General features: G+C 43.4%; 1 protein-coding gene across 9 annotated transcripts in view; it reads right to left on the reverse strand.

Moving 5' to 3' along the window:
- The window catches only part of LMNTD1 (lamin tail domain containing 1), a 196627-nt gene that overhangs the window by 124701 nt on the left and 45477 nt on the right, over window positions 1–26449 (reverse strand). For all 9 annotated transcript variants that reach the window (XR_014555833.1, XR_014555834.1, XM_083701549.1 and 6 more), the window contains exons 3-4: window positions 5480–5595; window positions 1070–1284 (exon numbers count right to left, since the gene is read on the reverse strand). Coding sequence is in view for 7 of the 9 variants with exons in the window: in XM_083701549.1 (XP_083557675.1) it covers window positions 1070–1284; window positions 5480–5595 (331 nt within the window). In the remaining 2 variants the exon portion in view is untranslated. The remainder of the gene's footprint in view (window positions 1–1069; window positions 1285–5479; window positions 5596–26449) is intronic.

Below are 26449 nucleotides of genomic sequence, written 5' to 3' on the forward strand. Positions count from 1 at the left end.
ATGCATTTTAAATAAAAGCACACATTCTACTCATGTAAAAACACCAGGCAGGCCCCACAAATAACCCAGAGATGCATTTTGAATAAAATGACACATTCTACTCATGTAAAAACATTCTGATTCCTGGACCGTCCGCGGGTCGGATTGAGAAGGCGATTGGGCCGGATCCGGCCCCTGGGCCTTAGTTTGCCTACCCATGGTGTAGCTTAATGCTGAAACAAACAGCTGCCTAGTGACAGAAGACAAGCTTTACACAATGCCACCCAAATAAAGGTGGCATTATTCAAGAAAAGCAGCACATTTAAAAACAGGACACACAAATGTCTATAACCCAGACTTTGCCAACCTGGTGCCCTCCAGATGTTTTGGACTGTAATCTCATGAACCTCAGCCAAACCATCCAGAGGGCACCAGGCTGGCAAAGGTGGATGCAACCAAATTCAGGTAACAGGCACACACATGCACCTGAAATACCATCTATCTATCTATCTGTTTGTGTAAACTTTGTACTTGTGCTGACATGTAGAGCAAAGATTCATAGGGTGCTATTCAGCTAAGCATTATTCAGAGTAGACCCAATGAAATTACTGACTGTGCCTAAGTTAGGTCTATTAATTTCAATGGCTCTACTCTGAGTAAAACTTAGGTTGAATGCTGCCCATGGCACCCTTCGTCTGCTATGTTCTTCCGCATGTCTGGTGGTAGCACAGTGTAGTTTTTCATGTATACCACCGGGGGGGGGACTTATGGCCCTCCAGATAGTGCTGAGCTACCACTCCCATCTTTCCTGGCCATCAGGTGTGCTTCCTGGGGCTGATGGGTGTTGTAATTCAGCAACATTGGGAAGGCCAAAGGTTCCCCACCCCTGATGTATCATAGAACTCAGAACTCCATGATGTGCTGCCTCAATTCTGTGGGGACATTTTTTTTTTTTAAAAAAAAGGTTTTGTTCCTCATGATTTAGTGAAGACTCTTCCATTAAGGGCAGTCTTGCCCAAGGGCTCCCACTAGCCTGGGGGAGGAGTGTGTAGTCATTTTCAAAGTCCTCTGGTGCAATCTGTGAGCTTACCATTTTTTTTATCTAGTGTCAGAAGTGAGGATATAGGGAACCGGACCATTCTTGATGATGATTTTCCTGGTAACAGGCTAACTGTTGAAGTTGACGGCATAAAGCGTGAATACAGGACTTTCTCTGAAGGCTTGGCTGAGACGTTGGCTTTGTTCTCTGAGGTATGCTTGAACTGGGGTGGAGCAGAGGGCAACTGACAGTGTGCAGCCTCAATTCTGTATGGACATTAAAAACCAAGCTGGTGAAATTGCATTTATTTACAGTTTGTCAAGCCATTTCCTGCTAAGGGACAGCAATGCATATGCTATACTTTTCCATTCATTTCTACAGTCAGATAATACCATTTAGCCAACTAACCATTATGATGGGTTCTAGGACTTATAGCATGGCACATTGCAATAGTATGGAAAGGAAATGAGCAAATGTGAAAAAGATTGAGCTGTAAATATATGCTGCATGGCTGGAGGCAGATTATATTTTTTCAGAAGGTTGTGTACAAAATGATACAGCTATCATCATTTATGGTAAATATGTGGGATGCAGTGCCTGTCCAAATTTGGTAATTGCTAGTATTTGGCACTAACCAAATGCAAGGTGGGGATGCGTATCCTTTTACAGCATAGGTCCTAAGCCTCCACACCCTAACTGGGTGTCCAAGTGGGTGGCAGAGGCACTAGAACGGAATCTTTTGATAAATTGAAATGCAGCAGTTTCATGCTTGAGTTTCCTCTTGAAATTCTTTGCTTGAACACGACTACTTTAAAGTCAGCAGCAAAGTGTCCCATCAGTGTTAAATGTTATCCCACCGGTTTCTGAATGTTGCCCTTTTTGATGTCTGATTAGTGTCCTTTTATTTATTTATTTATTTATTTAATATTGAGACTGGCCTACTTGTTCTATGTAATAATAATAATAATAATAATAATTTATTATTTATACCCCGCCCATCTGGCTGAGTTTTCCCCAGCCACTCTGGGCGGCTCCCAATCAGTGTTAAAAACCGTACAGCATTACATATTAAAAACTTCCCTGAACAGGGCTGCCTTAAGATGTCTTCTGAATGTCAGGTAATTCTTTATCTCTTTGACATCTGATGGGAGGGCGTTCCACAGGGCGGGCGCCACTACCGAGAAGGCCCTCTGTCTGGTTCCCTGTAGTCTCACTTCTCGCAATGAGGGAACCGCCAGAAGGCCCTCGGCGCTGGATCTCAGAGTCCGGGCTGAACGATGGGGGTGGAGACGCTCCTTCAGGTATACAGGACCGAGGCCGTTTAGGGCTTTAAAGGTCAGCACCAGCACTTTGAATCGTGCTCGGAAACATAGAATGCAGAAGGGCATTGCTGGCAGATGATAGTCTATGCCACCTTGGAAGATGGAAGCAGTGAATGACCCTCTGATATTCTGGGTGATATTATTAGGTCTTGCCATAGCATTGTCCGGGTAGGTATGGAGACAGAATTTGCAGGTGAACTTTGTTGCAGGGTCTGATCCCAGGGGATCATTCACCAACTTGTACCCTTTCACCTGTGGCTTGAATAGAAGTTACATGTTTTTACCCCACTACTGACCAATGCTAGGATGTTTGTGTCATCCCCCGAAACTAATTGCAGGCCAATTTAGGATCTTCATGCATCTGAGGAGGTGGCATTCTAGTCCACAAAAGTTTATGCCATTCAACAGGGAAGCAGTAACTTTGGGCTCATCCACCCTTCCTCTGGTCCTGTGCCTAGAAAGGGCAGGTCTGAGTGATTTTCTGCTTGTCCTGGGTTTTCTTGGCACAGGGCTGAGCGGTTTTGCATTTGAAGCAACTTTCCCCTTGAAAACACATTTTTAAAAATAAAAAAATTATTGAAAATTTTCAGTAGAGAAATAAAGTGAAAAAGGCGAGAAAAATCAAAGCAAAACAAAACACAAACGAGAAACTGTGGTACAATATGATATATGAGTATATAAGCACTGTGATTATTCTAATAAGTATAAAATTATTAACAAGTCATTGTGGTTTATATAAATATATTCCAGATATTGGTCCATACACAATTGCATACTGTATGTGATCATGCATGACCTGTTTTTACTTGTAATAACACAGCCGAGGCACAGGTGCCAACTCCCTGGAGCCCACAAAATTCCCCATGAAGGGGCTGGGCACCCACAAATTTCAGGGCCAGGGCCATGCATGCTGCATGGCACCCACAGCCCCACATACACACGGTTGTGGGGCCACGCTAGCACTCCTGCATGGTATTAACACTCATTTCAGGCCAGCTTTTGAAGGTTTTTTTTTCATTCTACCCCCCCAAAGCATCTGGATTTTGTTTTAGTGAAAGTGAACCCTACCTACAAAGGCCAGTTTTCTTTAAAAAACAAAACAATACAGAACAGATCAAGTAAGGTGTCTAGAAGAAGACTTTGCAAAGTTAAATTATCTACCAGAACCGTCAGGTGACTAAATTTTATTATCTAAGCCTGGACTCTTTTGAGCTGCCTTGGCATGTGATCACATGTGGAATTTGGACAAATCTGTCTTTCAGAGACAAGACCATATTGGCAGATGCAGCCACTCCCACCCCACATTTTTGGGCTGTTGAAGGGCCACCCAGAGCACAGCCAAACCTTCCCAACATTTCTGTTTGTTGCCAACACTATTGGGGTAGACCATACCAATGTGGGACTCAAACCCAGACCCTGAGACTGAGTCCCATGCTCATACTGTCTGAACTGAGTATACAGACACATGTCTGAAGCTATTTATGATAGGGAAACTGAACAGCTCAAAAGAGAAGACAAATTCAGTGATGCAAGCTGCCAGTTGCTAGTACTGTATATATGGTTACAAAGGAACAAGCCAAGAACACAGAAATTGTCTGAAGGTCAGAAAGCTGGACTAGAGGTGCCTGGTACTTTGGGCTTTTAAAACAAAGAATATGGTCATTCTGAATAGAGCTTTGATTTTGTGAATAATTGTGGAAGGCTGCTTTATTATTACTACTATTATTTATTGAAGTTGTTAGTTGCTTTAACTTGCCCAGAGCAACCCAAAGCATCTTACAAACAAACAGGCAGACAAAAAAGCCCTACACAGAAACATTAAAACCAAGAGGAAAAAGAAATACATTTAAAACATCCAGCCCACTTCTAAAAGGCCAAAGGCCTGGTTATAGTGGAATGTTTTTGCCTGGTGCCTAAAGATATATAATGATGGAACCAGGGGAGCCTCTTTGGGGAGAACATTCCACAAATGGGGAGCCACCACACAAAAGGTCTATTCTCATGCTGCCGTCCTTTGGACCTCTCTTGGAGGAGGCCCATTGAAGAAAGGTCTCCGGTGACCATTGCAGGGTTCAGGTCCATTCATATGGGGAGAGGCGGTCCTTGCAGTATTGCAGGTGTGAGCCATTTAAGGCTCTTGAGGTCAAAACCAGTACTTTTGCTAAGAATATGGATGTCAGATTTTTCATATTCTATAGGACAAAGGTTTTCAAGCTCCCTAGTCTCAAGGATTCATTTCATTGATTCTGGGGGAGCATTCTAGGGTATACTCTCTTGGCAAAACTACACTCAGTGCCATACCCAAATGTAGTGGCTTTAACTGAGGTCAGTGGTAGAATGAAGCCCAGAAACCATGCAAGGGAAGCACATTTGGATTCAGATAAACATTCTGCTTTTATTGCCTGAGTAGAACTGCAAACAAAGTGAAGCCTCTGGGTTACAAGTTGCACAGGCCTACCTTAGGCTAACACAATAATTTGTGACAACTAAAGCTTTCTCTGTATTTCTTTTTTTTAAAAGGAAGTAGAATCAGGCATTTCAGCCTTGTTTATGCTTGTTGTTTCAAGCACCAACGACATTGGCAGAACAACAACAACAACCTGGTATCTGAAGAAGTGTGCATGCACACGAAAACTCATACCAAGAACTAACTTAGTTGGTCTTTAAGGTGCTACTGGAAGGAATTTTTTTGTTTTAACAACAGAGAAGGCACAGAAATATGTCATGAGAAGTAGCAGATACAGTCACAGCCTATAGATGGTGCACTCCCTGGTGCCATTAGGGCCAGGTTAATGGGCGCAGGTGTGTGGCCCTGTGCAATCCGGGGGGACCTGCTTGACCCCGAGTGCCCCCTCAGTGGACAGAAGGGCTTGGCTCTTCAGGGAAGAGGGACAGGGGCTGCCAATTAGCTGAGATGTTCAAGGTGGCTGAGGATTCTTTCTCTTTTTTCAACTTGTAAAAAAAGTAGATTGCTCTACTCTAGAGAGAACACGACTCGCATCCACTCTGAGCCCATGCTCCAAATTGCATTGTTGTATTTTGTACTGTCATTTAATGCTGTGATAAAAACTAAAATAAAGACATTTATTTAAAGAAAGGAGGATGCTGTGCTGTTTACAGCGCCTCTGAATGCACTTACCCATTAAAATATCCAAAGCTGTTTCTCAGTGTAGAGATTTCTTCTAGCAGAGAAGCATTTTTGTCCTGAATAGCATCTAGAGCTTTTAACTTGGTTTGAAGTTGACCTTGTATTTGCTTAAAAAAAGAAGGGGAGGGGCAAAAAAGGAGGAGACTGTGGAATTAAGCATCTGTGGCAAGTTAAGTTTCATACATGTTAGGTTAGTGCAATTGTTTTGGACTGATGGAGATATATCCTGCCCTTTCTAAAGGCACCTTATTAATTTTCTTACTATCTTGCTGTTGTACCAAATGGTAATCAGGGCAGCAACAATAATACAAATGAAACATATTACAATGCAGTTAAAACAGCAATAAAATCTAAAGGGAGAAAAATAAGGTTGCTGTTAGGGCATGGCGGATGCCCAGTCCCAAAAGGTATCGCTCAAAAGTGCCTGAGGTGAACTGTGGTCCGTTGTCGGAGACCATGACATCAGGATACCCATGAGTCGCAAACAGGCCTCGCAGCACCCGGATGACAGCCTCGGTAGGGGTGGAGGGCATCAGGGCCACCTCCAGCCATTTGGAATAGGCATCCACCACTACCATAAAGGTCCGGCCGTAAAAGGGACCGGCCAGATTGATGTGCACCCTTGACCAGGGTGTCTTGGGCGTTTCCCAGGTGTGTCCCTTAGCTGCCGGTGGCGCAGGCCTCGATTTTTGGCACGCTTGACAGGCAGTGATGGCATCGTCCATGTTAGGCCACCAGATGTAACACCGAGCCAACGCCTTCATTTTGATGATTCCCGGGTGGCCAATGTGCAGAGCCTCAAGAACGGGTTGACGGAGTCTTTGGGGAATCACGACGCTGTCTCCCCACAGCAGACAGCCGCGATAAGCCGAGAGTTCGTGTTGTCTAGTTGCGAACAGCTGGATCTCTGATGCAAAAGGTCCTTGTGGCCACCCCCTCCACACCCAGTTGGGCACACGGCTGATGGTGCGATCCTGGGCAGATGCGCAGGCCACAGTGGCAGCCGATACACGCGCTGCCAGAAGATCCACGTTGTCCACTCGGGAATTGTCAAAATGAAGGCGTTGGCTCAGTGATTCAGCTCCACTCAGAGGGTGGCCGCATCTGGCTATTCTCTGTTGTCCATCCATCCCATCCTCGTCGCCAGTATTAAGTTATGGGTCAACATATCAGACGACACAGCGATTCTTCAAACAGTTTTTGTTTATTCACAGGCCAGAACAGAACTGAACTGAAGGGTTCAGCCAGCCTGCTTATATAGAGCTCCACTAGAATGCAACAGTAACCATTTTCTGTAACTATCCAATCACTGAATGTCACTTTCGATCCCTTATTTGCATATGTGGACCTGAACTATCTACAGTATCTCCCTGCTGGCCCAGGGTGAGAACTTCAGTACATAACAGCTCCCCCCCCCCCCAACACTGAAAAATACTGATACCCAGCATTCTGCTTTCATTTTCTTTGCTTTATCTGTAATAATTATTTGGGGAAAACACAATAAAATCTTGTTTAAAAACTCAGGAGTCTCCCCCCAACCCCGTGTCGTTCAGGCTGTGTACATGTTACTGTTTACGTCGCTCCAATGTTCTCCCTTTGCTGATGTTTGAAGATGGATAGACATGGCATCAGCCACAATCCACCTGAATCCTGTAGCTTGAGAAATAGTCCTATCTGATGTACTTTCCCTCAAACCAGCCTCCACTAGACACCACAGTTTCAGACAGTCGTTGTGCATGCACAGGTGACAGCTTCAGTGAATTGAAGTTCTGTGACAGGTAACAGATAAGATGGTTGGCATCAGCTGAAGGCATCCCCACAGCCATTCTGGCCTGCAACTTAAGAATGCGACTTGAAGTGGGGCAGGGTAGCAACCTCACTGCATTTCAAGGCACCAATTTCTACATGGTCCTAGTAAAACAAACCATGTGACATGGCATCACTGCCTTCCCCATTCCCTGCTCCTATGCTTTGTTTCATTAAACATTCCCAGGGGAGAGGGTGGCATGAAGAGATATGGCACAGCTGCTATTGGTGGTGGCATCACCAAGTTCCAGGTGGAAGAATACTTGGAAAGTGTCAAGTGAAAAACAAAGGGGAGTAAGGAAAAAAGATTGCTGCAACCAGAGTTTCATTTATTGCCCTGTTCCATTCCAAATCCTTTTGCAACAGAGGCTGGACTTCTATAGTTATGGGATATAGGAAGGAGACATTTGCAATTTCACTGTAAATATTTTTGGAGTGTACATCTCTGAGTCATTTAGATAAACAAAAGAAAGCCAACTTGGAGAGCTTCAGGAAGAGCCCAAGCTGGGAAGTCTTCCTTTTTACCTTTCCCTAAAGGTTTTGTCTGCCAATTCCCCTTCAGTGGGATGACAGAACGTTGACAAAGTCCAGCTGTGTCTGCTTTTGCCAGGGCAACCCTTTTCCTATTAGCAGACATTCATTTGAGACACAGTTTGGTTCAGGTTACAGGCAGAGTCAGGTGACATTGAGGCAGGTTTCCCACATCCGTATTAACCATTTTCCCATTTAAATAACCAGTTGTTATCTACCAGGTAAAAGGCTACCGTCAAGGTAACTTCATTTCAGATAAGATAAAAAATAATGGCTCATCGTAGCCATTTTCTTCTCCACATTTGTCATTAAATTGCAGGGTCTTCAAAATACTTTCAACAGAATTTGATAATGGAGATAATCCTATGCTATGATAACCCATATTAATGTGGAGTGTCTGCATGTGTGTGTAGGAAGGGGAGATTCAGGAGACCACAGTTTCCACCCAACAATCACTGTTTTAATTAAGATGTGCAGTAAGACTTTGATAGAAAAAATAAGAAACTGCAGAAGAGGAGGGAGGGAAGTCGCAAAAAACATCACTGGATTTGTGTGCGATTTATAATTACTAGTGAATATTATCAAATCGAAAAATAGAAAATAAAAGATTTTTTTTTAAAAAAATCACTGTTTACTGTAAGTGTGCTTAGAGTAGCAACATCCTACAGAGAGAAGGTGGATGGGTTGGGAAACATAAGCCCACAGGTAGAAGTACAGTTGAAGGCAGAGTAGCCCAAGGTGTGGCCCAAGGACCGCATGTGGCCCTCAAGGCCTTTTTTTGAGGCATCGGGCAACATTTGAGGGCCCTTGCTCTGCCTTCCCATAACTGAGTAAGCTAGATGCTGGGCTTTGAGAAGTTAATAATAATAATAATAATAACAACAACAATAATAATAATAAATTATTCAAACCCCACCCATCTGGCTTGGTTCCCCCAGCCATTCTGGGCAGCTTCCTTTTGTTGTTCTTCTATTCTCAGCTGCAGAAAAAAGAGTTGATGCTGCATAAAAAACATAAGAATGCCAATCACCATGACATAATGATTCTTTAGAGTGCAGGAAATACTGTCATGTTTCAGAGCAGCTCCAACTCCTGAGTGGTTTCAGACATGGCAATGAAGAGTGCATTGCACCTATCTGTCCCAAAACAGATTTTCCATCTTTCCGCATCTCTAAAAGATGTGATTGCTCCTTAGTGAGGACACCTTGCACATCTCCTGTAAGTGTTTTGTGCTGGTGGCGTGAAAACTGCATCTTGGATGAGAGAGAAAACCACTGGAACAGCAAGCACAGGGGGCTGAGGCCTTTTCCAGTGTAGCATTTTCCAAACTCTTTCCAATGTGTTTTTTCACTTTCCTCTTTTTATAGTGTCTCACTGAACCAGCTGTTTGAAATGAGACCACTGTTATTGGAACATATCATCATTTGCCTTTGCTCAGCTCAGCTAAACAGTGCCTGACGTAATTAAGTATGCGGATGTTTTCCAGACATGCTAGCTGCACTCTTCCACCCCCACCTCTTACAGAACCCTTGGCTGCCATCGACCCTGTATTTTAACACAAGGATCAGGATAAGATTCTTACTACAGTACTAAGAATATAAGTAGCACCACTTCTTCAATGACAGTTATTTCACTTTATACTACGGATGCTACAAAGATCCATTATCTTCCCCAAGATGAAAACTGCATTGTGTTCCAAATAACCAGATTCATGGAACCATCATTACAGATCAGAGTGGGAGGGGGAGGAAGATAAAGAGAAGAAGAAAGCAATAACTGTGACATAATTAAGCCACTCCACTGAACAGTCTTTGTTTGTTTGTTTTTAATTACAACAGGAAAGATGTGTACATATACAACTTTGCTGAAAGAAAATAGGCTGTACAAGGCTATGGCCAAAGTGGGAAAGTGAACAATTAAATGAGGTCTCTATGACTTTAAATAAGAATACTGTGTAATGATGGAAGGATCTGAAGTAACATAAGAAATAGCAATTCAATGAAAAACAAACATGTAAATAATAGAGAAGATTTCATACATCTTTAACTGGTATAGAGGAAACATGAAAGCAGAGATTTGTATTACTGACATTTGTTTTTATTTAACAAAATTTCTATACCAGTTTATTGTAATAAAATATTAAAATGATCAATAAAAACAGTTGAAAACAAGTACTTTAAAACATTTTAAACATGATTAAAATTAACGGTAAAAGTTTATCTCTTTGCTTCAAGGGGTACATGTGTGCACACATGCAGGGAACAATGAGTAGCTTGCTTGAGGTCACCTAATTTGTGTGTGGTTGAGAAGAGGCTTAAATTGAGGACCTTTCAGCTAAAATGCTTATTGCTCTATTGTACTGCAACAGCTCTTGATGCTTGGTGGAAGAAATGATTTGCATAACACTAGTGTAAAATTCCCACCAAATCCTAACAAAACCTATTTCTCAGGTAATGTCCCCCACACCAGTTAAGAAGCCAATCCAAATAAGATAGTTCTGTTGTGCTACTAGATTGGGGAGGATACACCTGTGGCCCCCCCCTCCAGAAGCTGTTCCTTGATGGAAAACAGAGTCCAACAACATCTGAAAGTTAAGTCCCATTGAAACCAACAGAAGGAGTTAGCCATGACCATTTTTTATTATTTTATTTATTTATAACAACACGGTTAAATGCAGTTATATGTTTTGTCAGGAGGGTTACAGCACTATTCTTGAGGGTATGTTTCTGCTCTTTTACATATAGGTACTCACATTGTGCACATCTACGCCCAGGGCAGATATCCTGGAGACTCCTTGTATTAGTCACAACAAATGTGTTATTTCTTTGTGACTTAGCACTCATTCATTTTTAGCTGGATGGTGGCCACTGGCTATTTCGGAATATAAAAAGCCCTATTTTACTTTTGTTTTTTGTAAGGCAGCTAAAGCCACTCTAACCAATGTTTTCCATCCTGATGTTTTTTATCTGGCCTTTCTGGAAGCACTGACAATTACAAAAGCTTTGTATTTGGAACATTTTCAAATTACTTCTTAAAACCACTTTTATTTTGATAGTGTACATTCTTTCCAACCATGCTCCCCCATCTATCTAGATCTACTTTAATCTCATTTAGCAACATTAATGAGACACATGAGGATGGTGGAAGTCTGAGAACTGGCTTATATTGAGTGGTTTTTTAAAGAGTTTTTTTCATGCTTCATTTTCTATATGACTGTTGTAGCCTATGATAAGCCTTAGACATGGAATAAACATTCACATAAATGAATAAATCATGCCAATTTGCAACCAGTGCTAAGGCCAGCTGTGTCTTATTTTTTCTAAGAACTGCATTTTAGCAAAGGAACTCAGAAGTGTAAAAAGAGGATTTCTGGATATGAGATTCATCTCAGTTCTATTTTATATGTAAATACTAAACCTACACATGAATTTAGTTGTTTTTTCAAATCCTGCACTGGCAAAATGATCTAGAGGAGAGTTTACTATAGAAGTGGGAATAAATGCCACACAGATGATCCATAAATGTACACAGCCAATAATTTAAGGCAGACACAGCTCTTTATAACACACAGATGTTCTTATTCTGCCTCATCATTCATTTCATGAACTGAGTACATAAATATGCCTGAAGGCTTCTCTTTCTGTTTCACAATCTCCAAAAGGATGTTTCCACATACTTTTAATGTTGATTCTTCTTCTTCTTCTTCTTATTTCCCAGTAAGATGAGCTTGTGTATTTAGAGGTGTCTTATTGGGAGCAGACATAAATTATCTTGTTCCCCTCTTCTCTTCCACTCTAAAGCATTACAATCATTTCTAGATTTGTATGGGTTCATAACAACAGACCAAATAGCCCTTGACAAATATCTGCATACATAGCAGGAGGTATTTACAATTTGTGGATGAAAGAAAAAGATTCATCCTACAATATTCCTGAGACCTAGAAGTTATCTGGAAAACTGGAACACTTTAAAGGCCATTTCTTTCATTATATAAGAAGCAAGCCTAAGTTTCCCCCTTCACTGTACAGTCAACAATAGTGTCTGCATGTTACATGTTTGTATGGAAGGGGGTTAATGGAACCAGCAAGTCTGCTTAAAGTTGGTAAAGTCAGCTGCCAAGGTCTGTTGATAGCTTCTTTTTGTTATGGAATTGCTGGCTTAATCACCAGTGGGAAGCTTTAGCAATGGCTGGGTCCTGGATGAGATGTTTACTGAATGGAAGGTCCCTGACAAGGGCAATACCTTTCTTACCCCATGCCAGCTAAGGGTGATCTAAAGCAGGGCGGCCCAACATGCATCCCAAGGGCCGCATGTGGCCCTTGAGGTCTTTTTGGCAGCCCTTGCCAACATCTGATACTCTACCGCAACCCTCACGCTGCTTTCCCAAAACCAGGTAAGTGAAGCACTGAGCTTTGGAGAGGAGATATGAAGGCTCTGGCAGGTTCCTAGAGTCCTCCCACCTCCCAGGGCCTAGGAAGGGGGGTGCGAGAGGTGCAGTCCCCCCCCCCCGGGTGTCATCCCTGAGGGGTGACAAAATGGCACACCGCAGGGGGTGGCACTTACCATGGGGCCTGGCCTGCAGTGCGCCTGAGCCATGCATCTCTCCTGGGAGAGACGCGGTGGCTCAGGGCCCTGCACTACCTGAAAGGACAGCATGGGGCTTACATCCGCCAAGCGGACTCCGTGGGCAGCTCTCTGTGGCACCCCCATGCCCCTGCTGCCTCCTTCCCAAAGTCCAGATAGCACTTTCCCAGCTTTGGGAAGAAGGCAGAAGGGCTCAAGGACCCTGCCAGAGCCCCACACCCCCTTCTCAAAGCCTAGCACTTCACTTAGCTTAGGGGTGCCATATGTTAGGACCCAGGAAATATAGGGTGGACACAGGAATACAGGGTGTCTTGCACCTCAAAAACTCATAACAATATAGAAATGAGAATTCCTGGATGCCATGGTCCAAAGATGTTTTGTAAATCAGTCACATGTTTTGGAAAACACCAACTGTTCTACTGGAATTGTCAGATGAAGATAAATGAATGTAAACTTAATCAACTGTAGCATTCAGTTAGCAGTTTAAAGTTTTCATTCATTCAGCAGCAGCTGAAAATAGGTTAGTTCACTTCCCAAATGAAAGTAATTACAATACTCCTTCTCTTCTGCTCTTTCAGCCCCTTTAAGCCCCACACTTAGTAAGCTGAACCAATGTTAGGTCTTAGTAGCACACCCTGTCCTACAAAAGCATCGGGGTAAGTTGGTCATTGAACTATGACAGATGTGCTTGTCCCTCACTAGAAGTTATAGTTAGCACAGCATTTTAGCCATGCTAAAAAGGCCACAAAACTTTCTGGATCCTCTGAAAGATTTACTAGATCCACACACTTTCCACACACACACACACACACACACACACACACACAAACATGCCAGATGAGCCTCCCTGGGGTGAGCGTTCCACAAATGGGGAGCCACTGTAGAAAAGGCCCTGTTCTCATGTTGCCACCCTCTGGACCTCTCATTAAGGAAGAACATGAAGAAGGGACTCAGAGGATTGCAGAGTCTGGGCAGGTTCATATGAGAAAAGGCAGTCCTGAGCCATTTAAGGCTTTAAAGGTCAAAACCAACACTTTGAATTGGCCCTGGAAATTATTTGGCAACCAATGCAGTCGGACCAGGATTGGTGTAATATGCTCAAGCCATCTTGTCCCAGTGAGCTACCTGGCTGCCAGATTCTGTACCAGCTGGAGTTTTTGAACCATCTTCCAAGGCAGCCCTATCTATAACACGTTGCAGTAATTCAATCAAACCTAGAGATCACCAGAGCATGGACGACAGAAGTTAGGATACCCCTGTCTAGATAGGGTACAGGTACAGGTACAGGTACAAAGATATAAGAAAATATGTTTGCATAAATATTATCAAATATGATCTACAATTTGGTCTTATTTTACTCCAAACAATCTGATTTTAGCAGCATGCAATGTGTAAATACATTGAGCTTTGCAGAACCACACAGGAGGTTTACTATAGGAGCCAACTCCTAGGGGTCGAGGGGGACTTCACCTCCCCAATAAAATATTTGAGGGGGCTGCCCCCCTAAGTTGATAAAGCAATGCCATTCAAATGTGTGTGTGTGTGCGTGCGCGCCATGTCATGTCATGTGATCGATTATGTGAGGTGGGATCACTTGGGCCCCTCCCAACTTTTATTCAAGTGGGCACCCCTGAGTTTTACCATTGCCTTCTTGGAAAATTATAACTGCATATTCACTTGAACTGATTCAACAATTCCTAAGATCCGTTCTAGGTGCCAAAATACCTGAAGTCTGTCTGGTTTGTACTGTTCCCTGAGGCTAAAAGGATTCACACACCCATTCATTACTCTGCATAATACTTGCTGCTAGCACTGAAGAGCAGAAGCAGGAGGCAGGCAATAAAAGGTAGGGGCTCCAAGATCAGAAATGGGAGATGGCTGCTGAACTGGAGAGAAAATTAGTTGCAATGAAGTGGCTAATTACTGCTGGCTGAGCCAAGAACCTAGACTTAGGGAGTGCCTGGCATTTGGCCAGCAAAGGCTATAAAACTCAACCAGCTCAAAGGTTGGGAGCCAAATGAGGTTTGCTGTACTTGAGACAGGGATTAAGTTTGCTAAGTTCAAGTGAACCTGCAGGAGAAACAAAATAACTCCAGACACTTCTGTATTTTGCAGACTCAGAACTCTAGTCTTGAAATGGCCGTGAGATGTGCACAAATGCACATGTACGCACCAAGAAATGTCATCAAAACCTGAGGAAGAACAGTTTCCCCAGTTCACTTAGAAAACCTTTTTTTAAAGGCAAAAATTTGGTCTATGTATATAATATGGGTTGTATTCTCCCAGTAAATAATTTGCTGCGATAGTCATCAGGCTGATGATTCCATAGCAAATGATGATTCCATAGCAAATGATGATTCTATAGGCTGATGATTCCATAGCAAAATGCAAGCTGCAAACCTGATTTACATAGAGCCTTGCAGCCAATTGATACATTATCTACAACTACGTTGACAATAATTAACTTACATAAATTACACACACACAATACTCACTATAGTTACAAACCCCAGGATGTGTCTGCAGGAGCTACACAAGAGTGGAAGCTTTTGGTAACTTCAGGTGCAATTAAAGTGCAATTATATATAAAACATGTATACATAAACCAAAAGAAGTGTTATTGCTCACAGCTAAGTCTAGAGTTCTTTTAAAAAGAGAATTACAAAGCAATCCTATGCATCAATAGCGTGATGCAAGGCAGGAATCTCCACTCAAGCATCCCTGGCAAATGCCTAAGAACCTTCGCTGAAAGAGAGGCCACAGCCTCCCAAGGAAGTCTATTCCCCAGCTGGCCAATTTGCCAGTTCCTAGCAGCTTTCAAAAAGAAGAAAAGTTTGGCTTGGCTTGGCTTTTTGAAAAAGACAACCCCAGGTGGAAAGATGGATTCCTCACCCCCCAATTAAAAAAACATTTTTTAACACACACCCCTTTTCTTCATCATTACTTGAATAATGTAATTTCACCACAGTGGACAGCAAGACAAATACCGTAGTTTTTGTGTGGAAGATGAACTGCAGTGGAAAACAAACAGTGCTCCATGCAATGAAAAACAGGATGGAACAGAAACAATGTCTCCTTGAATCTCTGATACTGCCCAATGCTTTTGCAGTCCAGAAGGCAAATGACAAGATAAGACACCTGAGGACTTTCAAGCAGATGCCAAGAGATGCTTGATAAAACTACTAGATGGACAGAATTCCTTCCTGTTGATTTGGAATGGTTCCAGTTTTTCAAAGCTTCCACAGAGTTGGAGGAAGTGCGGGCTCTCTTCCAAACTCAGAAAGAGTTTGGCCCTGAGGTAGCCCTCAATTCAGGAGACCCAAACACACAGCTGATGTGGCTGCAGATGCACATTTGGATGCATACAGGGTGAGGGTGGAATGAGAAAACAAGGAAACAGCAGGCAGCAGAAGCCATGGCTGCAGCCTCTTTTGCAGCAACAAGGCGGTTAGATACAGGAAGGTCCTCTTTGTTGCCACCCAGGTTCAATAAGACTTATACTGGAGTAAGAGTGTGGGGTGGCTCCGGCTTTGCCACTGCTGGCATCATTTTCTGAAATCAGATCACGCCTGACAGAATGTAGCCCTTGGGGTGGGGGGCTCTTTCTAGCCCTGGTGCTTCTGTTACTTATACTCAGCTTCTGTTACTTATACTCATGGTAGCAAAGGAGAAAAATGGAAGTTTCCATGTCACTGGTCTTGAAGAGACAACCATTTGTATTGCAGCCCGTATCTTATCAACCAGTCACACCCTACAAAAATTATTTCAGGGTTTACTGTGGGCGAGAGTCTTTTATATAATATCACAGATGAGTTCTGGAAATCTTGTGTGGTGCTGGTGGTGGTGAAAGTTGGTAATCTACTGTGAGAATAGTTACAGAAAAGCATGAATAACAACAGAATTAAACCACCAAGGTTATTTCACTGTCACTGGTTATTTTCTATGTCATTTCTCATTTGTGTTCACAGAAACTACCCAGATTCATAAATCATCCACATTATACCTTGTGCATCTATTCCAGTCTCCATGCCGCCTAACACTCAGTATATGCACATACATTGCTGGAATTGACTTACTTAGAAGAAACTTGAATATCTTCTTAGCAGATCTTTTAATAATAATAATACATATATGCAGGCTTTTATTAAATATGACATCTAACACAACACTGGGGATTTGGGATTGTTTTCTAGCTATCTTTAGACACCAGGGCTGTAACTTTTTACGTTCATTTACTGCAGTTTTTTCTGAAATACTTTGCAACATGTAATAGAGGATGCTTTTATTTTATAAAAGCAACATTTTTTATTGGACACTCTGGAGAGATTATCATATTTTTTGTTGCAAAAATCCATAAGGCTTTTCCCATGTTAAGGGTACAGATAATCACAGGCAGTTCAACTTTTCATACAAGGTAACTAGATGCCACAAAGGGTGACCTTCCTGTGTTAAGCTTTTTTTGCAAAATCAAAAAGAAATTGGACATTTTTTAACTATTTCTGAGGGAATTGCCAAAAATGACACTGCTGGCATGGGCTGCCATATGTTTGAATTTTCCTAGACAATTTCCCAGGAAATTCTGGACATTTGGCAACCCTAAGCTACACCTGCCAAAGCCTGCTCCTGTGTGCAGCTGTTCTCTTTGCTTTGCACATAGGAAGTGGTGCCTCAGGTCGGGTCCGGCTGCTCGTCCATCTGGGCCAGAACTGTCTACAGTGCCTGCACTGACTGCTGCTCCCTGCTACTCTTTCACAGGAGAAACCAGAGGTTGAACCGGGGGCTTTCTGCATGCCAAATGTTATGTAGTGAAGTTTCACCCTGGCCAGCAGGGGGATACTGTATATAGTTTTCACTCAGGTCTGTAGATAGTTTTCCCTCAGGTCCGCGTCAGTTATTTTAGGCGGGAACTCTGGGCTGTTGTTGTTACAATGTTGACAGCCGGCTGCCTATAAAAGCAGGCCGGCTGAGCTGTTTGCAGTCAGTTCTATTCCAGTTTACGAAATAAAGAGCTATTTGGAGAAATCCCATCCTCGTCGGCCCTCCACCACTACCGAAGCTGTCATCCGGGTGCTGCGAGGCCTGTTTGCGATGCATGGGTGTCCTGATGTCCTTGTCTCCGACAACGGACCGCAGTTCACGTCAGGCACGTTTGAGCAGTATCTTTTGGGACTGGGCATCCGCCATGCCCTAACGGCACCCTTTCATCCATCCAGCAACGGGCAAGCGGAAAGAATGGTGCGCTCGGCAAAAGAGGCACTGGCGCGCCTGGACCGGGGAGACTGGCATGAGCGGGTCGCCGAATACTTGTTCGTGCAACACATCACCCCTCATGCGGCCACAGGGCGGAGTCCTGCTGAACTGCTTATGGGCCGCCGCCTCAGGTCACCGCTCGACCGGCTACACCCGGACTTTGCCGTGGCTGAACCCCCAGGCTGTGCCAACACGCCACGGTCATTTGTCCCAGGAAACCAGGTCTTTGCCCGGAACTATGTGGGGGACATTCCTTGGGTGCCAGCCACAGTAGTGGGAGTCACTGGAACTCGCTCGTACCAGGTGGCACTCGAAGACGGACGCTTGTGGCGACGGCACATAGACCAGCTTAGGCGCAGGGTTGGGGACTTGGACACTACCGAGGTGCGCCCAACTGCGCTTGCGGCTCCAGAAGAGACACGTACAGATGGCGAGGCCCCACCTACACCTCCCTCGCAAACTGCCAGCGTGGAGCCGAACCAAGCCGCTTCAGAGGGTCTGCCAGACTTACCACAGACTCAGACCACTCCACTTGCGGAGGCTCCACCCACAGCAGCGGATCTAGGGGATTTGGTTCCAACGCCACCTAGGGTCGCACCACAGCCTCAGCAAGAACTGTGTGGCTCTCCGGACTTGGCTACCAGTCCCCGGCGGTCTGGCAGAGTTTCCAAGCGGCCAACTTATTTAAAGGACTATGTTGTTGGACATGTATCACTGTTGGTCTAAGTATGGGAAATGTAACCAATATGCTTTTGTGCCTAATTGAACCATTACGTGTAGTGCTGTATATAAGGAAACCATTACGATTGTAACTAACGCCTTATCTCGGTGGGGAGGGGTGTTATGTAGTGAAGTTTCACCCTGGGCCAGCAGGGGGATACTGTATATAGTTTTCACCTAGGTCTGTAGATAGTTTTCCCTCAGGTCCGCGTCAGTTATTTTAGGCGGGAACTCTGGGCTGTTGTTGTTACAATGTTGACAGCCGGCTGCCTATAAAAGCAGGCCGGCTGAGCTGTTTGCAGTCAGTTCTATTCCAGCTTACGAAATAAAGAGCTATTTGGAGAAATCGCTGGTCGTCGGCTATGTCAACCCACAACTTAACACCAAACATGCACTCTGTGCTTTATACAGCTTCAGGGATGCAAGGATTGTGAATGAGGCAGCAATAACAATGTATAAAAGCTCCACAAGAAAATTCATTTCATTTTGGATAATTTTTAGGGGTGGAGGTGGGTCAACTGCTTGAAAAATCTCTACCAAAGTTTTTCCTGAATGGATCTTCCAAATTCTGCTTAAGAATTTTCTGCCATAAACTGTCTGATGCTATGCGCTCTCTATGTTCCTCATCTATAAATGAGACCAGAGTCCTCTAATGACATAAATACAATATGGTACCTGCATGTGCACATTACGTCCTTGACTTGTGTGGAATGTGTGTGTGTTTGCCAACAGGAGCCATCTGCTTGCCTGCACGTTTAGTTCTCTCTTCTGCCTGAAGCATGTAGGGGTGTGTTGGACTCAACAACGCTGAGCAGCTATTACACTGGGCTGATGGACTGTGCTTCTAGCTCTGCCTGTTCATGCACAGCCATGTTCCTAATTTCACATGTAAAATGTTGGGAAGGTAGGGGAATCTTCTATTAACCAATTGCCAAAATTGCCGTGAGCTACATGAACTAGAGGTGACTATAAGTGCCTGCCAGCGATTTTGTTGCCACTCTTGCTTAGCCATTCTCTGGGCTTGCTTATATGCTGTTTTTGCTTGTTGGTAATTCCTAGGTAATACTAAAGCACCAGAAGATTTATATTCATTGTAAATGGCACAGAGATGTCATCTAGCTTGTTTGCATTTTAAGTTAAACCAGGGGGCACCGGTCTTAAAATGGGCCCGATTTACTTGGATGGCTGGTACTGTAAAAAAAGGACATAAGATCTTCTGTAAGCAGAGAGAATGAATTAATAATTTGTTCATGCCCATACGGATCTAAATCTAAAACAACATGAGTTTGAATTATCTCTTGTTGGAAAAATTCCATATATTTTTGAGCTTGAGTTACTGACCATTTTATTCCTCTCACTTGTTCTGCAGTATTTATTCCCATATATATGGGGTGTCTAGACTTGACAGACTGCCAGTCTAGGGAAAGCTTGGCACTCAAGGGGAGATGGTCGCTCATTTGGACGTTTTCTATTTTAAAATAAGAAAAAATTGAGAATAGATCTCTGGAAACAATAAAATAATCGAGAACACTATTTGTAAGTGTGCTCAAATGAGTAAACTCACCCGGAATATCCGGGGGGCAATTTCCGTTTAAAATTATCAAATTCATACGTAGGATCAGCTGATAAAGAAGGGTTCCCGCTTCGTTGACCCTATTATCTTTGGATTTTCTCTGTATATGGGGGGAGAGATCCAAGTTCTGGTGATCAGGTATGACCCACCATTTGGCCTTGCCTAGCGCTTCCCAGTTTGCAGCTGTACGAGCATTAAAATCACCTCCCATGACTGATGAAATGTTTGGGAACTTAGTGTAACAGAAAGCTAGGTGTTCTTCAAGTGGAATGGAGGTCCGCTACCTGCCCCCCAGGGGGGAAATAAACATTTGTTACCAGTAATTCAAATTTCCCTCCTGAAATCAATGCTGTAATTGCGTAAGGAGAAGATTTAACAAGTGTAAGTTTTGCTTGCAGTTTGAGGGAAATGGCTATTACCAAACCTCCCCTAGGGCGTCCACCTTTAAGAGAGGGGCTAGCTGGAAGCAAAATGGTAGCGTATCCATTTATGTCAATCACCTCCTCTTCCCAAGTTTCTTGTAGGAGAATTACTTGGAATGAATTAACAAATTTTAAGAAGTCTGGATCAGATTTCTTCCCCCTCCATCCCACAATATTCCAGCATAGAAATGACATCAAGGAATGGCTGGGTTGGTAATGATAGTCAGATCATGTGGGAATGGGATTCTAAATTTGGGGGAGTTTCAGCTTCAAAAAAATCAGTAATTTTCCAATCGCGTTATACATCCCAACTGTTTAGATTTATTGGGGTGGTTTGACTTTAAAGTCGTGCCACTCGTCTCGCTAAAGGCAGATGTTAGGCCTAAGATAGTCGACTTTCCAGAGCCAGATGGTAGAGTTAGGGGGGTATTACTTAGAGAGAGCGAAATTAAGTCAACAGGTATCGTGCCACTAGTTGAATGATCATTAATTGTTTGGGTAGTTTTGATAATACGACCTGTCGGGTCTTCAACCAGATCACTCTTCGGGGCTGAAAATACATTGGGGTCGTCTCTCATTTGTTGGGCTGGTTCAGCTGGTTCTATTACCGGTTCGATGGTATCTATGGATTTATTCAACTTGCACACGTTAGAGGAGAGTGGGTTAATAAAGTTACAAGTAAGTGGACCCATATGGGACACTTTACATGGAGAGCCTAATTCAGATTCATTAAGTTCCCTCATTTTGTCCCAGGCAGACGTTGTAGCCATATTTGCCTCAGAGATGGGATGCATGATAGATGGGTCTGGTGATGGGGTTTCCGCCTCCAGAATATGAAAGAGTGGATTCATCTCCGCAACAACCTGTTGGCTGGTAGGGGTGGGTGCCTTCCCAACCCACAGGTCCAGTTCTTGGTGGTGTAAGTGTGGGACAGAATCTGAAACACAGTCTTTATCAAGCATATTTTGTTTAGGTAATCTCAGCTGTTCCTCCGTCACTTTTGTCAGGCAGGAGTGAAGGGTATCAATTTTATGAAGTATTTCTTTCTGAGCTTCTTGTGGGAGAACGCTATAGGAGTGGAGTAAGTTATTGTCAAAGCTATCAAGGACGATTCCCTGATTCTCCGCATACCTGGGCCAAAGGGAGTCCAACTTTTGAGAGTCCTTGGCAACCAGACCAGTAGGATGTTTGGAGATGTCCTCCGCAGAGTTTATATCAATTAGAATGTGTTGGTCGATCTCATGTTGAGTTTTTGGCAAATTTACAATATGGGGGATAAGTGGAATTGGAGGTGCTTCATTTTTAAAGTACCTTGAGATTCTTATACCACTCGTCTCCAGGTGTTCTCTACATTTGTACACTAGTTTTGCCAGTCTCCCATCGTAGAATGAGACCATCGCTCTGGCAAGGAATCCGTTGAAGTATAGATATTCCACTTGGGCCAAATCAGTAGGGTTATTAAGGATGCCTGGCATATAGATCTTTAAAAGGTTCAATAGATGGGCTTTACGCTCTTCTTGTGACAGGAGTCCTGGGGGTTTGGGATAATTTGATAAAACGAGCTTATTTCGGTGCAACACCAGATTCCAGTTTTTATTTGTCAGGTTTGTCATATTTCTCTTCTTAGAGGGATTGGTTTCATCTATAGATAGAATGTGGGACCATGGATCTTGGATCAAAATGTCTTGCTTGGAGTTAGGTGTTGGGGTAGGTGTTAAGGGTTCCAAGCATTCCATCGCAGCGTCAGGACAAGGGTTTATAGAACGTTCTTGCTTAAAAGATTTCCTGATTAGAAGTTTCTCAGTGTTCCCACTGGTCTCGGTCATTGGGGTACTCTTGAGAAGATTAAAGAGCTTTTTAAAATCCATTTTTTTGTAACGCACTGCCTTAAAATTTTTTAACATTTCTGCTCTTTTTTACCCTTGTGGGCCTCCTTTTCAAGGCAGTAGCCCTACAAGATCTCTTGGCCTTCCTTGGTGATCTGTTTTTGCAGGTGGTAGGAAGGGAGTTATTATTACTTTCCAATTCTACAGTCACAACGCTGGGTTCCCTACAGAGAGTGAGGATTTTTGTACAGGTGGCCAGATAAGATTTTATATTTTCAATATCCTCAGTTAAAAGCACAAGCCATTTGATAACTGATAAATCCTCATCATCATTTGTCTCAGGTTGGAAGCAGGAATCTCTTGATGTTTTAGGGTTTCCCGAAGACATCTCTGCAATTTGTTTTAACATTAGTTCCTCCACTTCTTGGACTTGGGATGGTTCAGGAGAAGCTTGGGATTTAAGTCTCTGTTTTGGGAGTACTTCGGTGCCTGTACCAATGATGTTTGAATTTACTTTGGGCTTTATTGGCCCTTTGTTGTGGCATTCTTCTACACAATCCTCTCTCTGCACAGCCGGCCCTTTGGTGCAGGAGGGAGAAGTTTCAGTTTCCTGCTGATTCTCACTCGGCTTGACTTTACCCCTATTCTTATAGGGCCGAGTGCTTTTTGTTTGTGCTCCCTTTAGGGTAGCTCTTTTAGAGAGAGGTCTTAGATCACTCCGATGAAAGCCTGGTGTTCTACAGCCACTCCTGGTCGTCACCATTATTTATCTTGTAAAGGTCAAGTTGGTAAAAATCTCACCTCACTTCATTAGCTCCGTCGGGGGGTTGCAGCAGGGCTCTCTGCGACCTACTTCAGATGAAAGGGAGAGACTCCCAAGGCCTCATGTAAGTCAGAGAGCTCGGCGTCCTCCAGTTCCGTTAATTATTGCTTATCTCACAGCTCAACATTCTTCTGCTCTCCAGCTTCCAGTTGAAAAAACAATTGGTTTAAAAAACAAGTTAAAATCAATTAAAACTCAATTAAAATCTGTGGAGCTCTGAAGCTGACTCGATACCTAAAATAACATCTCATTCCCTACACACCCAACTGATTCTTGCATGCTGCAATAAAGACATCCTGCAGATACCATCCTATCAGGAACCAGGCCTTTAGTGAAGGTGGCACCTACCCTTTGGAACTCCCTTCTACCGCACAGATGCCTTCCCTATCTATCCCACCCCAGCGCCACCCTGGTGTTCTCCTCAGCACCTCCCTGACTGTTTGAGTGGAGGGGACAGATGGGGATCTGCAGTGGTGAACAGCACCAAGGACCAGTATTGGAAGGCAGCACAACACTGCCAGGGTAAACAGCTACAGACACCACCACCATATTCATTTCCCCAAATGCTTCCTGGCCCCTGCGCAGCATACATTGGGCCCAGAAGCATTGTGGGCAGCTGCACTTGTAGCCATATTGCACCCTTCAGAGTTCTGGGCCATAAAAATGGCTTTTTAAAAAGGGAAGGTGGTTTGGCTGCAGCAGGCTCCTCTGGGCATTAGCCCCATCGTGACAGGCTCTGGCGCTGGGCATGCTAAAGCATTTTCAAATCATTGTGCCACTTTCAGAAGAAACAGAGTTCTACAGCTCTGTATTTGGCCAAGGAAGCTTGGAAGGGCGACACAGCTGTTTTGTCATCAAGAGAAACTGCCATTTGCCAGTCTCTTTCTACCCAAGCACTCCTTGGCTTTGATACTCACACTATTACTCACAGTGGACTTAGCCTGGCAAATCTGAAAAGAAACATTGGATTAGATTATCGAAGAGAGGAGTGCTGTGTGCAACATTCTAGTCACAGTGGGTCCAGCTGCACTTTGATACTGAAGTAGGAGAGAAAAATGCTCTTGGCTGTCCAGTTTTCTAATATACATAATTTTGCAAGAACTGAGGTGGAGGGACGGGAGGGGAGGGGAAGGAGAACTGAACAGTAAAAAAAAAAAGTTGTTTCATGGAGGCAGAAGCACTGTGGGACACACTGCTGGCAACAATTGTAAGTGATGAGTCACACAGTTTGAGGACTGTGTGTGTACTTTCTGGCAATATATTTTGGTTTTTACATTCCTGCTGCAACAGTTATGGCAACAAAGCTATAATACAAAAAATCAACAGACCCTCCATTTTACCATATGTGCACCTCCCAAACTCCACAGGTCTGTTACTGATTTTGTGTCTCTCTCTCTGGCTTGATGTCATGCACATCAGGGAGTATAAGCTAGGACTGCACGTTCTTTTTCAGGAGGGACATTAGTATTAAAATAAAAGCAATGAGGATGTTTTATAGGGGAAGGACATAGAAAAGGATAATTCTTTTAGGGGTGAATGTGCTACTAAAGCAGTGCCTTTTAAAGAGCTCTCTGTTAAGCACCAGGTGATGATGGTATACTGTTAATTAAATACGGTGAGAAGGAAAAAATATAAAATTTATGGGAAAACCTGTGCTGCTCCCTTCCCCGCAAAGAAAGATACAGTATCCTTCCTTAAATACATTCTAGGCAATATCAGCTGTGTTTCTGCATTGCTGTTGTGGTCCCCAAAATACATCCTTCTCTAAATGCACTATGGTAAATATCATTTGTGTTTCTGCATTGCTATGATGTCCCACTCAGGGATCCACAGTTTGATCCACAGACATTTCTCCCTGTCCTTTGTGCTTCCCAGATTAATACTCACACAATTAACTAGTCATTATCTTTTCCCCAAAGGGCCCAAGAAATGGTCGTTCCCTGAGAGCTGCAATTGTGATACAGAGCATTCTCAGCACCTCAATTAAGTACAATTCCCAAGATTCTTTGAGAAAAGTCACAAAAGTGTAGTGAGCATTTCCAATGGCTCTACTCTGAGTATGTTAGTTGCATATCTACGATGGGTGGGCAGAAACACACACATCTCTCTGGATTCAGGTTTGAGATGATTCACTCCTTAATACAATGTTGTATTGCTTTATACCACATTAACAGTCATAGTCCCCAAAGAATCCTGAGAATTGTTGAGAGGGCATATCCACAATACAGAGGTATAAGAATTATTCTCTCTTCCCAGGGAGTACAGGGAATTGAAATTCCGTGGACTGGAGGGGCAAGGATCTTTTCAAAAGAGATCTTTTGAAAGAGATTCCTACCCTTCCACCCTGCAGAATTTCAATGTCTTGTGGATATGTCCTCTCAGCAGCCTGATGTGTTCTTCTGGCACTTATGTTTTGCTTACACATCCTCTCCTCATGGCCTTCCCATTAAAATAAGACCAAAGCTCCAAGCTTGGGGGCTAAAGTGAGACCAGTTACTACATGAGCCACCCTGGAGGAACAAGAATATGATTGTCCCAGCAATGGAAGGCATGGTGGTTGAAGCAAAGGAAAAAGACTACTTTAAAAAATATGTTTAATTTCCTTCCCTTTTTAAATTACATTACAGAAATGGTATACTAACCAGCTAGTCCCTGACACATGATGAAGAGAGGCTGCCTAGGAATGGAGGAAGTATGTAGTGTTATAGCTTCCTGCCAAGGCAGACAAAGGAAGTGATCTCCAGAGTTCTCTCTAGCAAATTTCACATAAAAGCTCTGTGAGGCTCAGCCCCTTCATGTGCCCATATGGCAAAGCAAGAATTGTTGGTTTGACTGAAATAATGACCCACACTAGGGGGGTTAGTGTCCTGTAACACTGTAGCCTTTCATAACTCACAGTTCCTACATGGAAGTCACCAAAGAGCTCCACAAGTGGGCCACAGTGTTTGCAAGCCTCTTGGCAGGTAAGCCAACCAGAATGCATGAGGAATCTCCACTTAACGCCAGCGGCCAGCAGGACGCATGAGGTGCTGGCATGGAGGTCCCTTCATACAATTGGTCCTGTACACATTGTAAGAAACTGACGAATGTTACATAGCCCCATAGGGAGAACTGCTACTCACAAACATTTTTTACACTCCAGTTTTTCCCTGTGCAAAACCTTGAACATTATGGTCACACCTTTTTAATCATAGACAGTATTTACTTCTTCTCCAGTTTTAATCTCGTCTTACTAACTAGACAAGCCCTGCCATGTTATATCAGAGGTGCTTTCGGACAAAGCACCTTAAGAAAACTGGCAGCCTATAAGGATAGGTGTTCATTGTAGGAAATAGTGCAGAAAGTACAGCAAGATCCATATCCTTCAAAACTCTCTGTCCTAATGTGACAGGTGCTTCTTCAAGGCTGCTGCTACCAGGAAAGGGC

This window comes from Podarcis gaigeae (genome assembly GCF_964106915.1).
Source record: "Podarcis gaigeae genome assembly, chromosome: 10".
NCBI classification, from domain to species: domain Eukaryota; kingdom Metazoa; phylum Chordata; class Lepidosauria; order Squamata; family Lacertidae; genus Podarcis; species Podarcis gaigeae.